Source organism: Sorex fumeus, unplaced genomic scaffold (assembly GCF_029834395.1).
Source record: "Sorex fumeus unplaced genomic scaffold, SorFum_2.1 ptg000044l, whole genome shotgun sequence".
Lineage (NCBI taxonomy): Eukaryota > Metazoa > Chordata > Mammalia > Eulipotyphla > Soricidae > Sorex > Sorex fumeus.
The window spans coordinates 49,047,282-49,061,600 of record NW_026606101.1 but is presented as its reverse complement, the minus strand read 5'-3'; the positions used below and the strand labels follow the sequence as shown (position 1 = coordinate 49,061,600).

The following is a 14,319-nucleotide window of genomic DNA, read 5'->3' as shown; positions in this document are numbered from 1 at the left end:
AATACACTAATTGTTTTGCAGGATGAAAACTCTTACTATATCAGCGAAGTGAGAGCGTATCTGACCATTTCAAATCCAGGTTAGTACTCAGAAGACTGTTGCACCCACGACTTCTAGATTTTCACTCCATTGAATTTGCTAATACTTACTGCCGCTTTCGAAAGTCAGACAGAGAATTCCCAGCAATGTTGCTTTGGAAGAGCTTCGCTAGACTTGCTTCCACTAGTTTTCTCGTGATTATGCCAGATTATGCTGGAGATCATTGTCAGCAATAATTGTTGACCAGCTTTTGGACAGGTTAACTTTTGTTTTGTTCTGTTTTTCTTTTTGGGTCACACCCGGTGATGCACAGGGGTTACTCCTGGTTCATGCACTCAGGAATTACTCCTGGCTGTGCTCAGGGAACCATATGGGATACTGGGAATCGAACCCGGGTTGGCAGCATGCAAGGCAAACGCCCTACCCGTTATGCTATTGCTCCAGCCCCTGGACAGGTTAACTCTTGATAGTATAGTTGATTCTGTATTCTTGGGATCACATATTCTAAACGGTACTTAGTGCCTATTAAGTACCCAGCCCTATTATAGGCACTGAAGATCCACAGTTACCCAAACATGTGGCCCTTGCCTGCATGAAGCTTACATCCAACCAGCAGGGAGAAGACTATGCATAATAAACCCCAACACGTGGCAAAATTATACTACACAGAGATGAGTTCTATGGGCAAACACAAGTAGGGTGTGTAGGAATGAAAGCTTTTGGGGGCTGGGCATTAGGGAAGAACTTGGAGGAGGTGCACAGAGGAGGTGAGCTTCAAGCCAAGAAATATCCCCAGGTGGGCACAGTTGGGCCGTGGGAATCTTGCCAGGTGGCAAGACAGCAGGGACAGAGGCCCCAGCGACTGAGCTTGCTGATATGTTCCGGGAGTTGCAGGGACCAGTGTGAGAGAGAGAGGGCAAAGTGGAAGGAGAGGTCTCAGGGACAGCCAGGCCAGAGCATCAGCCAGGCAAGGGGACAGCTCAGGGCTTTCTCCTAGAGTGCAAAAAACTGCCATCAGGGAACTGATAGGTCTGATGGACACTTCCCATCATTCACCTGGTTTAGACTTGTCCAGACATGGCAGCTTGATGAAATCCTATAATGTTCCTTACAGAAAAAGGGAAATTCCGAGTCAAATTGGGGGAGTTTTTTTAGAGGCCACCCCCTATTCTCTGGGTAGTCAAGGTTTTGATCATCAACCTTGACCAAGTACCTCCTCTGCACCAAGAGATTTCACATCTGTAGTTTTTTGTTGTTGTTGGGGTTTTTTTGCATTTTGCTTTTTGGGTCACACCGGCAATACACAGGGTTACTCCTGGTTTTACACTCAGGAATTACTCCTGGCGGTGCTCAGGGGACCATATGGGATGCTGGGAATCGAACCTGGATTGGTCACATTCAAGGCAAACGCCCTATCCACTGTACTATCACTCCAGCCCCTCACATCTGTTTCTTTCCTTTCAAAATTCTGTCTTTGGTGAGCTAAAGCCTATTGTTTTACTAACTATGGAACTTATACCAAAGAAATTTGTCAGAAAACGACAGTGTGGAGAAACATTTGTGTGCCACATTGGCTAGAGTGCATTGGTACTGTTTGAAATGATGCCCATCTATGTGGCTGGGAGATTTTAGGGCCGACAACTCCCCTTCATACACCTTAACGCACCAAGAAGTATTTCCTTTCATCGACTGGGGAGTGAAGATGATGAATACTAACAGAAATTACTTAATATTATAACTAGGTATGAACCAAATGTAGGTCAGCGGGAAGGTAGGATTCTGTCAAGAGCCGGAAGGGAGGAAAAGACATCCTCTAAGGTTCTCATGTCAATGTGATGACATTCCAATTTACTCGGTGCGGCCTTCAGATATTCCAAACAGGGCAGAAAATCATGTCCCTAAGGTCTAGTGGGGGATTTTATGTTCTTGAAAAAAAAAGTGGCAAGACCCACGAGAGAACTACATCTGAAGGAAGCAAAGAGGCCACCTGTGTACAGCCCCCAGCCGCAGTAGCAACTCACCAGATAGTCACCAGGATTCTTATTTGTGTCTCGCCTTTGCCTTGCTAGAGAAAAGTTACTTGGGGATGAAGAGCTCTCTGATGATGTTTGAGGCCACGCTTGGGCACTCCTTCAAGTGTGTGAGTGAACAGAGTGTCCAGCTGTCGCGCCACCTGCAACTGAAAATGATGAACACCCAGCTTCAAGCTTTCGATTTTGAAGGAGCCCACTTTGGAAATGGTAAGTCAAGGGTTCTTCAAGTTGGAAGACTTCAGGGATGGGACCCGAGACAGAGCACAGAGGGTGAGACTCTGTCCTTGCCTGTGCTCCACTGTCAGTTCCCATGTCAGTTCCCATGCCCCGCTGATGGTCCTCTGAGCACACCCAGGCTGCACTCCTGAGCCAGGAGTAGCCCCTGAACCCTAGCAGAGGCTTCCCCAAAGCACATGCTCTCCCCACAGACAAAAACAACAACAACAACAAACAAACAAAAAGAAAGCCTCCGAGTTTCTTTCAAGTTCTTTCTGGCTGAAGCTGCCCAAGGGATTAGTAACACAGGAGCTTCCTAGAAAAGTGTGATGGCCCCGAGCACTCGGTGGGTTTCTTTGACCATGTCCCCTCCCACCACCAACCTCTATATCAGACACCTTCATGCACTCATGTCCACTGCCCTTCCGCTGCTGAATGAATGTCCCTGTCCTAGCAAATCACTCATTCTGACCCATTTCAGTACACAGGCATACACTCAAAACGGCACCAACTCTCATCTGCCCAGTCCCTGCCAGGAAGGACTTGGTCATTTGGGTACATCTGGGGCACAGTAAAGATTCAGAGCATTTGTGATGTCTAAAACTCAGGGTTTCCGTATCCCCTATATCCCACGGGCAGAGGGAAGAAGAGAACAAAGTGATGTGTCAACTCGGAAACCCTCTGTGGGGTCCCCGGCCCTACCCCACAGGCTATTCCACAAGAGTGGTCCTTCCTGTTCCTCTTGATTTCCATCCAGCATTTTCTTTGGGTTTTAACCTTTACTAAGGGAAGCAGATCCAAGGCCAAAAGCTGGAGGCAGGTTGGGTAACGTTCCAAGAAAATTTCTTTTTTTTTTTTCTCTTAGACGGTAAAAGCACTAAAAGAATTTCATCAGGATTTGAAGCTTAGTTTCAAAAACATCTTTCTCACAGTCCCATGATATTATGAACATCACTTGATTATTGAAAATATTCAGTGATCTTGGAGTAAGAGAGATACTACAGGGGTTAGGTTTTTTTTTTTTTTTTTGCATTCTGCCAACCCTGACTCCACAGATGATGGTGCTCCCAAGCAATGGAGCAGTCCCTGAGACCACTGGGTATGTCTCCACCCTGAAAAAAATACTTAGTGAGATTAGCCAGAAATCAAATTTCTGGAAGCAGAGAGATAGTTCAGGGGTTAAGGCACTTGTCTAGCACAAAGCAAATCCTGGTTCAATCCCTAGCACCACACATGATTTGGAAGGGGGGGGAGGGAGGGAAGGAGGAAAGGAGGGGGGGGGGGAGAGAGAGAGAGAGAGAGAGAGTGAGACAGCGAGAGGAAAACTCTTTCTGAAATTCAGATCTGCAATACGAGTTTGATTTATCTTTGAGTTCCATGATAAAGTTAAGGACGTTTATCCAGCAGAAAACTTCTGTTATATTTAGTGGAAAACATTTAACAAGGAGAAAAAAAAGCAAGGCTTGCTTTGGATGCTCTGATTTCTGTAGGCTTTTGTTTTTTTTTCCCCTGAGTCTTATGATTACTACTTTTACCACTGGGCAAGATTAAATATTAAAATTTATTGGTTATTTTCTCTCCCTCCCCCCATCCTCCCTTCTTTGTTAGCTGGTCTCAAATTTTCCAGTAGTGGGAAACTTTTAGAAGTCATTATGAGCGTTTGGGGGAACTCTGCAATGCATTGGGGCATCTGAAAAATCTGGCACACGCTCACTCTTCCCCCACGAAGGAGTCTGTGAAACAGGAAGTGAGCAGGTCTTGGAAACTGCTTAGTGGCAAGAGTGAGAAAGAAATCTTTCAGCAGCACTCGCTGGTCCTGGGACAGCAGGGCCCACAAGGAAATGCAGACAAGCAGCCCTTTGTCTTCCGGGACCCTCTCGTAGGAAGGGTCCCAAAGCCCTGTGCAATCTACCTCCACCTTCTTTTCCTGTTACTCATTCTACTGTCCCTGCTCCAGCTCAGCTTCAATTCTTGGTCTCTGGGCTTCAAATTGTATTGAAGACACACCAATAACGAATATGTTGTTCTTTAAGTGAGGTTTTCAGCCAGAGGAAAAGGGGGGGATGACCTAGCTTGAAAAAATAAAGGGACACAAAGCGATAGTATAGCAGATAGGGCACTTGCCTTGCACACGGTCAACCTGGGTTTAATTCCCAGCACCCCAGATGGTCCTTTGATCTCCACCAGGAGTGATCTCTGAGCTCAGTGCCAGGGGTAACCTCTGAGCACCGCCAGGTGTGGCCCAAAGAGTTAAGGTTCAGCAGGGTGTTTCCAAAGGCATTGGTGCAGAAGAATGGCGGGGGGGGGGGGGGGGGGCGCAGAGGATGGTGTGATGAATGCATTGAGGGTAGAGGGACACCAGAAAAAAAAAATCCCAGTAAATGGGTGACGTTTCAACAAGTGCTTGGAGAACCGGAGAAGAATCCAGCCAAGTGTCAGAGCTCAGCTTGGTCAAAAAGAATGAATATCCAAAATAACTCCTGACTCGCACATGCTCCGGCCCTGTTCTCAAAAAACCCGCAGCCCAAGAAGGGTGGACACAAAGCACGAGGCTCTGTCGGAGCCGTGCAGTCCGCGAGCACCGCCAGGGGTCGCTCCTGAGCATAGAGCCAAGTGGTACCCGCCCCACCCCCACCCCCAGCAACCCCATTACCAAAAATTAAAACCAACCAACCAACCAAAACAGAGTCTGCAAAGTGTGTCTCTAATACCAGGACTCCCCTCTAGACCAAGAGATGGGTCTGCGCCTGCTCTGCGTTGGGGTCAGCCCGCTGCCCCAGCCCCGCTCACAGAAGCCTAAGGGGGCTTAGAGTGCGGAGTGGCGTCCTGCCATCTCAGGCCCCTTGAGAGCGCATGCACACTACCAGGGGGGGTCCCCAGACACCCGAGCAGGAAGAGCTGCAGGTGCCCCCCCTCCCCCCCAGAGCTCCCCTGCAGAGCCCCGGGCAGGCAGGCTGGGGCAGAATCACCTCCCCGCACGGTGGCCAGCCTGTAACACCTGTTACTCTGACTTCAATTACAGCCGAGGACTGCTTCAGTGACACAAGCAGGAGAGAAGCCCCCGTGGCCGTGGGCCTGAGTATCGCAGCCCTGCTTGTCATTTTGCTATCCGCATGCGTGGTGGCCAGAAAGAAGCCGGGTGGAGGATATGAACGCGTGTAAAGCCCCCCCTTCGCGCTTGCCCAGAGGGCCTGGGGGACTCTAGCTGCCAGTTCAGCCCGAAGCCAAGGGATTGACTTCTCTAGTTGCCTTCCCACCCCCCAACCCGGGTGGGGAAGCTTAGCTTTCCAGCCCGGGGCCAGCCCAAAGTTAGCTAAAGGAAACCACGTGGGTTGGGGTCCACCTTCCACGGTTGATAATGCAGAGCTGGTTGCAAGAACCCGGGACAAAAGGCAGAAACAAAAGTAGGGTGCACGTGAGAAGGAAAACCCAAAGACCTGACAGCTGTGGGAAGGAAAATTTCAAGCGGCATTGATTTTTCTGTGCATTTTGTTGGTTTGGGGGCCACACTTGGTGGTACTCAGGGCTTACTCCTTACTCTGTGCCCAGGGGTCACTCTGGATGGGACTCCAGGGATCATATGGGGTTCCAGGGATCAACTGGGGTTGGCGGTGTGTAAGGTGAATGCCTTAGCCGCTGTGCTATCCCTGGGGCCCTCTCTAATACATCTGTGAGTCTCCAGATGATTTTTTAAAAAAAATTTAATAGATCACTTTTTAAAAAACTAATCCATTTCAAAATAGTTTCTGAAGTGATATGGGGGCCAGAGAGGGAGAGTTTGATGCCTTGAATGTGTTCTTTGTATGCAAGAGGCCTGGATTGAATCCCCCAAGCACCCCGGGAGTAACCACCTAAGCAGTTAGGAGTAGCCCCTGACTTCTTGGCATGACCCCCAAACCTAAGTGAATAAAGTGACTGTAAAACTCCTAGATTTTTGTCCCAGCCTTGTGCATTTAAAGAACAGATTTAAACCTTAATATGTGATGACATTTAAACACACACACACACACACACATACATGCACACACACACACACACACACACGCTAAGGGCTCAAGGGAACTGGAGCACGTGAATGGCATGTGAGAAATCTGGGCTCAGTCCCGGGGAACCACATAGTCCCAGGAGCATAACCAGGTGTCACCCAAAATCCAAAAGTGAAAAAAAAAGATATTTTTACACTATTGCTCTATAAATGTTAGTCTTACAAATAAGTGTTGGCAGGCAAAAGTAGCTCGATCTATGTTAGTTCTCCAGTTCCTTCACCTCCTTTTAGTCTCTGCTTTCCTAACCCTTTTTTTCTTTTTCTTTCTTTTCTGTGGGGTGGGTGGAGTTGTTTTTTGGGTTTTTTGTTTGTTTGTTTGTTTGTTTGGGGGCCACACTCAGTGGTTTTTAGGGGGCTACTCCTGGCTCTTTGCTCAGGAATCACTCCTGGCAGGGCTCTGGGGACCATATGGGTGATGTCGGTGGGTCCCACAGGTGGCTCATGTGTAGCTGAGAAGAGAAAAATGGTCACTTTCTCCCGATCAGTCTCTGCCACCTGGGACCCAGGGTTACTGGGTTCTTGTTTTGCCTCGCAGAAAGGAATTTCAGGAGTAGACAAGCCGTGAAATTACACATTTTTATTTGGAGGTTTTGAAGGGAAGGAGGGAGAGGAAGTGGGAGAGAGTGGAGAGTAACGTGCTCAGGAGAGAACCCGGGCTTCTCCAGGGGCGGAGAGAGCCCCTGCACACATCCCAGCATTAGACAGGAAAACATGAAAGTAAACATCTCAAGAGGGGAGATGCACTGGCACATTTGCTTGGCCGCGTGGGCGGGAGCAGCACATGGGCTCAGGCCGCATGAGCGCTCCTACTTTGTTCAAGGGGGCTTTTGTAGAGTATCTTTTCTGGATGTCTTGGTCTGGATTGTTCTGAAGTCGTCTCTGGGCTGAATCACTAAAGTTAGGGTATTCGAGGAATTTTCTTCATGGGGAGGGGTCCAATCTCATCAGAGTCCAGTGCTGGCGCCAGGTGAGGGTCTTATCAGGCCTTAGTTCCTGTTTCCTGAAAGGTTGGCCTTTTGCAACTTCAGAGATATCCCTTCCCAGGAAATTTACTGCCCTCGCCTGGGGAGGGGGCCTTCCCTATCTGCCTGCCTGCCTATATCATTGGGGTGCCTGGGATCACACCCGGCTCAGCCGCCTGCAAGGCAAACACTTTACCCACTGCCCTCTTGCTCTGGTCCCACTGTTTTTCTTCCATTCTAGTCAAACCTTGTAAGTCTGTTCACATGGGGTCGGGGGACAGCAAGCAGAAGAGGCAAACGCCCCCCAGATCACCACCCTCTTCCCTCTTGAAGAAAAGATTCACAAAAGCGCACGTAGTTGGAAACTTCCCTGTCTGGTGTGACGGATACTGGTAGGGAGCTTCTCTTAAAATTGACTTGCCTCCTTCGTGGGAGTTCCGTCACATTGTTGACTTCCAAGGACCAGGCTTTGATTTCAGAGGAAGGACGTGTCAGGGAATTCAGGATGTTCTGAAGTGCTCTTCCTTGCTCTTCTACGTCTTTCCAGAGGCGCCCTTTCCCCGTACCAACAGGAGACTGGTGAGGTGCTGGCAGCCCTCAGTGTTTATCCGGACACTCACGGGCTCTTTTCGTCCCCGCTCTAGCTCTCCAGGCCTTTCTCAGAAGGGGGGAGGTGGCACGGGCTCCCAGCAGCTTCAAGCCAATTTGAAGAGCTCCTGAAGAGGGTCAGGAAATTCCTGTTTGGGTCATACTTCAGGACACGTGGTGAAAATGTGGGCTGAGGACCCCGTGTTCCCGAAAGTGGCAGGCTCCAGGGCACAAGGGCCTGGCTTTGGGGGAGCACCATTCTCTCCTGCGACTCCAAAGCCAGCCCTGAGGTAGAGGAGGGAGGGATTCCGCAGCAGGACCCCCTGCACTGCTGGCCAAGCAGCTCCCTCAAGGTCAACCTTCCAGAGGAGGGAGTGCTGAGACAGACGGAGAGAGAGGTGTGATTTGGATTTGAAATGGGGAGTGAGATAATCAGTGAGTTCTTTGAGGGGTCCCGGCAGCTGCTTTGACGACCACTACCAACACACACACACACACACACACACACACACACACACACACGCCCTAGTCAGTTCTTTTGTGTGTGGATGTGTGGTTGGGCAGCCACACCTGGCAGTGCTCAGAGCTTACTCCGGGTTCTGTGCTCAGGGATCATTTTTTTTGGGGTTCAGCGGACCATATGGGGTGCCAGGGATTAGAGATCAAACCCAGGTAGCCCCATGCAAGCCTTAGCTGTTGTGCTGACCCCTGTAATTTTCAAACAGCATTTATATGAACATCCCCATAACCCAAACCAGCCCCATTCGCATGATTAGTAAAGTAGCCTGTGACTGGGTTATTTTCCTGCAGCTCTGCCCCTTTTCTGCAGGGACACCCAGGAACAGCAGATGTGGGGGGGTGGGGGTGGGGAGGTGCACTCCCACCCCAGGGCAAAGCTGAATCGTGAGCCTCAAGTTGTGACCTCTGGCGTCCTCCCCACCCCCATAAGCCCTGCCAGGTCTTTCCTGAGCCTCTGGCTTCCATTGGCCCCTGACTGTATCCCTCCTGCTATCTGCTCCCTCGCTCCCTTTGCTGCTGCAAGTAGAAATTCTCGACTTCTTCCCTCACTCTGCAACTCCTCATCAATGTAGATGCACATCCCTCCCCTGAATTATTGTTTCACATATGAAAGTTGGCAGGAAACACAGTGGGGGCTCCCCTCCCCCCTCCTCTAAATGCCTCTGATCCATGTTATTACAGGGACAAAGCATCGGTTTTTGTTATTTTTGTTTTGTGTGTGTGTGTGTGTGGTTTTTTTTTTTTTGCTTTTTTGGGGGTCACACCCAGTGATTCACAGGGGTTACTCCTGGTTCATGCACTCAGGAATTACTCTGGGACCATATGGGATGCTGGGAATCAAACCCAGTCGGGCCTCATGCAAGGCAAACACCCTACCCGCTGTGCTATCACTCCAGCCCCTAAAGCGTCGTTTTTTTAATGACTCATATCAAGACTCTGTTAGCGGCATTAGACTAGATGCCCTTGGCCGTTCCCTGTTGTTGCTGAGATGGTGTTTCTCGGTTCTCACAATTCTGTTGTGATTTTACACGCATGCAAATTTCATATAAAACACTGATTCATGGGTTGTCTAAGTCTCTAAGGACAGGGGAGAGGACGAAGGATGGGAGAGAAGACTCTGTATGCAGAAGCTGCCAGAGTCCCTCCGGGTGTTACACACACCCCAAAAATAAAACCCCAAATATACACACAAGCCAAAATTAGATTTTCTCCCAGAGGACAGTTTTAAATGGCTATAATATTCTATGGCACTAATTTTTAATTTTTATAAAACTGAAATCAAAAGTAATGCAGGCAGCTGGTTTAAAAACTGTAAGCACTCTAGACATATATGAAATGAAAACTTAGAAGCCATCTGGGCCAGAGAGATTGTGTAACAGGTAGGGCATTTGCCTCACAAGCAGCTGACCCGGATTAGATCCCAGGACCTCAGTTGGTTCCCGAAGCCCCACCAGGGGTGATCCCTGAGCACAGAGCCAGGAGTAAGCCCTGAGCATCGTCAGGTGTGGCTGAAAGACCAAAATCCAAAACCCAATTAAGCTGGGGCTGGAGCGATAGCACAGCAGGTAGGGCGTTTGCCTTGCACGCAGCCAACATGGCCGACCCTAGTTCGATTCCTCCACCCCTCTCGGAGAGCCCGGCAAGCTACCGAGAGTATTCGATATGCCAGACACAGTAACAACAAAGTCTCCAATGGAGACGTTACTGGGCCCGCTCGAGCAAGATATTTTCCTTAAGATAAATAATTGAAAAAAAATTAGTAATGTGGAGATATATTCTAAGGAAGCCAGGAAGAACCTTGAGATTAAGAATTTGTTAAGGCTGTGAACTTCGCCTTCCCTCTCTCCATAAAGGAAAGATCACTAAAAAGAAGGAGGTGGGATGAAAATGAGCTTTTGAGCAAATTGATGAACAATGAGAGGACAGTGACAGATCTTAAAATCAGCAAAAGATAGACCAATATATACAATTTCTTCAGGGAAAGACAGTGGGACCTAAACATACTATTTTATTTAACTGTAAGGGTAATGGGCAGGCTGCCTCAAATGTAGAACAATTCAACACAGAATCCATGAGCCCTTTGTTTGTCTTTGTCTCGGGACCACGGTCACCAGTACTAAGGGTTACTCCTGGCTCAGTAGTCAGAGATCAGTGTGATGCTGGGACCTAGAGGCAGTGCTCGGTTGAAAGCCAGCAGTGTTGAAAGCAGACCATTTTCCACTATCTCTCCAGCCCCACGTGCTTCTTAAAGACACAGTATACTGAGGGGCAGTGGAGAACTGGAAGACAAGGGCTAAAGTGAGAGAGAGAGAGAGAGAGAGAGTGGTGGGTACTTTCGGGCATCTGAGTACTGGTGAAGGTGTAATGACTAACTGTACATCAAATCCATCATCTATTGTAGCCATGTTACATGCCTAAAGTGCAATTAAAACTTTTTTTTGTTTAAAGGTACTGCTTATTCATGAAATTTAGAGAGATCTGAGAGACACCACATAACCAAGGAATCAAGCAAAAATTCCTCAGGAATAGAGAACCCACATCATTTTAAAAAATTAATTAATTAATTAATTAAATTTTTATTAATGACAAACCAAGAGGTACAGTTGTAGACTTACAAATTTTTGTGCTTGGGTTTCAATTATATAATGATTAAGTACCCATCCCTCCACCAGTGCCCATTTTCACCACCACGGATCCCAGTATCCCTCCCACCCCCCATCCCCCCGTCCCACCCTGCCTCTGTGGCAGGGCATTCCCTTTTGTTCTCTCTCTCCTTTTGGATGCCATGGAGAACCCACATCTTTGCAAAGCATTTATCCATTAGGATATTTAATATAAAGAATATATTAAAATTATGTATCCAAGAACTTGTAAAGAGATAAAACTCTTATATATGTACATGGTTATTCTTCAGAGCTTTACAGTTATGTAAATATTGTCCACACAAATCAAATAGTTCGCTATCAGTGCAGCTACCACCTGATGCAGATTTTGTCTTTTTCTGGAATCTTTAATTATTATTTTGTCTTGTCTGGCCCAAGACTGGGTTAACTTTATTCAAAGAAGTTCTCATTTCCCTTTTTTTCCCCATCTTTTTTCCTGTCCAGACTGAAGCTCATTTTTAAATAAGCTGAATGCCTTCTCATGGAATAAGGGGAAAAGCTTAACAAATTTTACGAACGATTTGCTTTTAACCGTTCATGAATCATTAAGCCTGTGTTCTCTTTTCAATCGTGTTTTACGATGCTGGGAATCAAACCCAGGGCCTCACACAGGCAAGTCTGACCCTTTTTAAAACGTTTTTGAGTTTTGGTGGTGGAGCCTACTTGCTAAGATTTTTGTTCACCAAAAGTAATTTTTTTTAAAACCTTCTAAAGTGTATCAAGTGATCTATAAAGTGAACAAACTCCACATCTTTTCAAGAAATCATGTGGAAACTAATGTTCTCTTAGTTTCCATCGCTTCTTAACTTCTGCACACCCCACTTTGCAGAGAACGCGCATGGGAGAAAATGGGGCTTAGCAATTATTAAGTGTATCAACTGCTAAGAAGATAGCAGTTATTAAACTCCTCCAACAAGCACACATTATTTGCTTCTTTGATAAATGAGAATGTTGCAGGTTGAGTGACTGGTTCCCAAGTCACACAGGTGGTAGAATCGTTAAGTCCAGCCTGGATTTTACTCCCAACCTCCCCTTTTCCCACGCTAGGCTCCTTCTGGTCTGCATTACCTTACCCGCGATGCGGTTTGTTCCCCACCCCAGAGCGTCCCCATTTCCCACCATTCCCTGTCCCCCTCCCCAATGCCCCAGGAGCGACTCTCTAGCACCCAGCCGGAAGCAGCCCCTGACCACCACCCAGCGTGGCTCAAAAACAAAGGGCAAAACGATATACCAAGCAAAGCTGACTGCCCTGTTATTATCTGTTTTTGCTCTTAGTGGTTGAGTGCTCGTCTGACTACACGGTGGTGCTGCCCGTAATTGGGGCCATTGTGCTGGGGCTTTGCGCCGTGGGGCTGATTGTCTATGGAATCCGTCTCAGGCGTGAGTCATCCGGATACCAGAGAATCTAATCGGAGAAGAACGGGATGGAGTCAGGTGGTCCTTCCTTCCAAGGTCTTCGGGATACCTTAGGCCTCCGAGAGCGTGGGTCTGTTCAACCATGCCTACCTCCATCTCCTGCAAAAAAAAAAAAAGGAAAAAAGCAATTTTTCTGGTTTAAAGTCAAGTGGCACATCAATGTCTAGGTCTGTTTTGTACATTTTATTCCCTGCTTGGTTTCTTTGGCAATTTGTTAGTCTCACGATGCCCACATTTGAGATGTTAAATGAACAAAATGTGCATAAAGTGATATCTGTCCCCCACTTATAAACTCGAATGTCTATAGTTGCTAATACTGTGTGCACTTGTGGGGATTTTATTTTACTTTTAGTCATTAAATAATGACGCTATAATCTGGAGACCTAGCGGGATGACAGATCCTGGGATTCATGTCAACTCTCAAAATAGAAAGAGAACCAAAAATAATCCCTCTGCTTGGTCTGTAAGTAGGATTTTCAGTACTTTTACTTTTTAGTGTTCTATTCCACACATATCCCTGGCATTCTACTTCCTTCTTTTCCCACTTTATTTTTTTTCTTTTTTGGGTCACACCTGGCGATGCACAGGGGTTACTCCTGGCTCTGCACTCAGGAGTTACTCCTGGCGGCGCTCAGGGGACCATATGCTCGGGTCGCACGTGCAAGGCAAATGCCCTACCCGCTGTGCTATCTCTCCAGCCCCTCTTTTCCCACTTTAAGTGTTTTTATTTTACTATACTTTGAATTAAATTTTGTTGGAAGATGGCAAACCCATCTATGCTCAGGGCTTACTACTGGAGTAGCCAGAGGATCATATGGGGTGTCAGGGATTGAAGCCAGGTTGGCCTCCTGCCTGGCAAGTGCCCTGCCCACTGAACACCACTCTGGCCCCTGTTTTGTTTTTAAATATTGGAAAGAACAAGGTAGCTCAGGTTGTATAAGTAGGAACAAATCAGCATTTAAAAAAATATATTGGGGCTGGAGTGATAGCACAGCAGGTAGGGTGTTTGCTTTGCACATGGCCAACCCAGGTTCGATCCCCAGCATTCCATATGGTCCCCCAAGCACTGCCAGGAATGATTCCTGAGTGCAGAGTCTGGAGTAACCCCTGAGAACCCCCGGTGTGACCCAAAAAGCAAAATAATTAAATAAATAAAACATATATAAATATATATAAACATATATATATATATATAGAGAGAGAGAGATATGACTCCTGCTCCAGAATATTAAGGACCAAGAATTAGCCATTGCTGGTGATAGAATCAAATAAGCCAGGAACAGTAAGAATGGCCCTTAATTATTATGGAACACATCTGTGCCAGGTGCCAAGAGTTTGTAGATGTCTCATTTGATTTTCACAATTTACAGACAAGGAAGCTCAGACTTAAGGAAACTGGTCGCTGATATTTCACTGGTAGGTGGCAGAGCCAGAATTTGACCTCCCATTGGTGTAGTACCAAGGTCTCTGGTCATTTAGATGGCTGCAAGATCAAGGACACAGTACTGCCCAATGCCTCAGGAATCAGAAATCATGAGACAAGGATAGATGGATGAAGGCTTGATGGGCCGTTAAAAAGGCCTCTCTTGAACGAGTTCTCTGCTCCCTAGAAGACTGCGGGGGTCCCGTTACATATTTATTTCTCATATTTCATGGGACAGTTGAGCAAGGACTCTAAAAAGGGAGAAATCAAGTTTTTTTTTAACAGTTGACCCAGGTCCTTTCTTTCGCTTAGTGCGCCCTCATGTGGCAGTTTTCTTCCTCTGCACCTTTGTAGTCCCGTTTTTCTACTTTGTTCTAGAGCGCTGTGGGCCAGGAACTTTTACTCCTACTCCATC

At 47.3% G+C, this 14,319-nt stretch overlaps 1 protein-coding gene across 1 annotated transcript in view; it reads left to right on the top strand.

Annotated features, from left to right (window-relative positions):
• LAMP3 (lysosomal associated membrane protein 3) overlaps positions 1-12,474 on the top strand; it is a 30,163-nt gene extending 17,689 nt beyond the window's left edge. Inside the window, exons 4-6 of the mRNA XM_056122030.1 lie at positions 22-79; positions 2,109-2,279; positions 12,341-12,474. Coding sequence (XP_055978005.1) covers positions 22-79; positions 2,109-2,279; positions 12,341-12,474 — 363 coding nt within the window. The remainder of the gene's footprint in view (positions 1-21; positions 80-2,108; positions 2,280-12,340) is intronic.
• Positions 12,475-14,319: the final 1,845 nt, after the last annotated feature.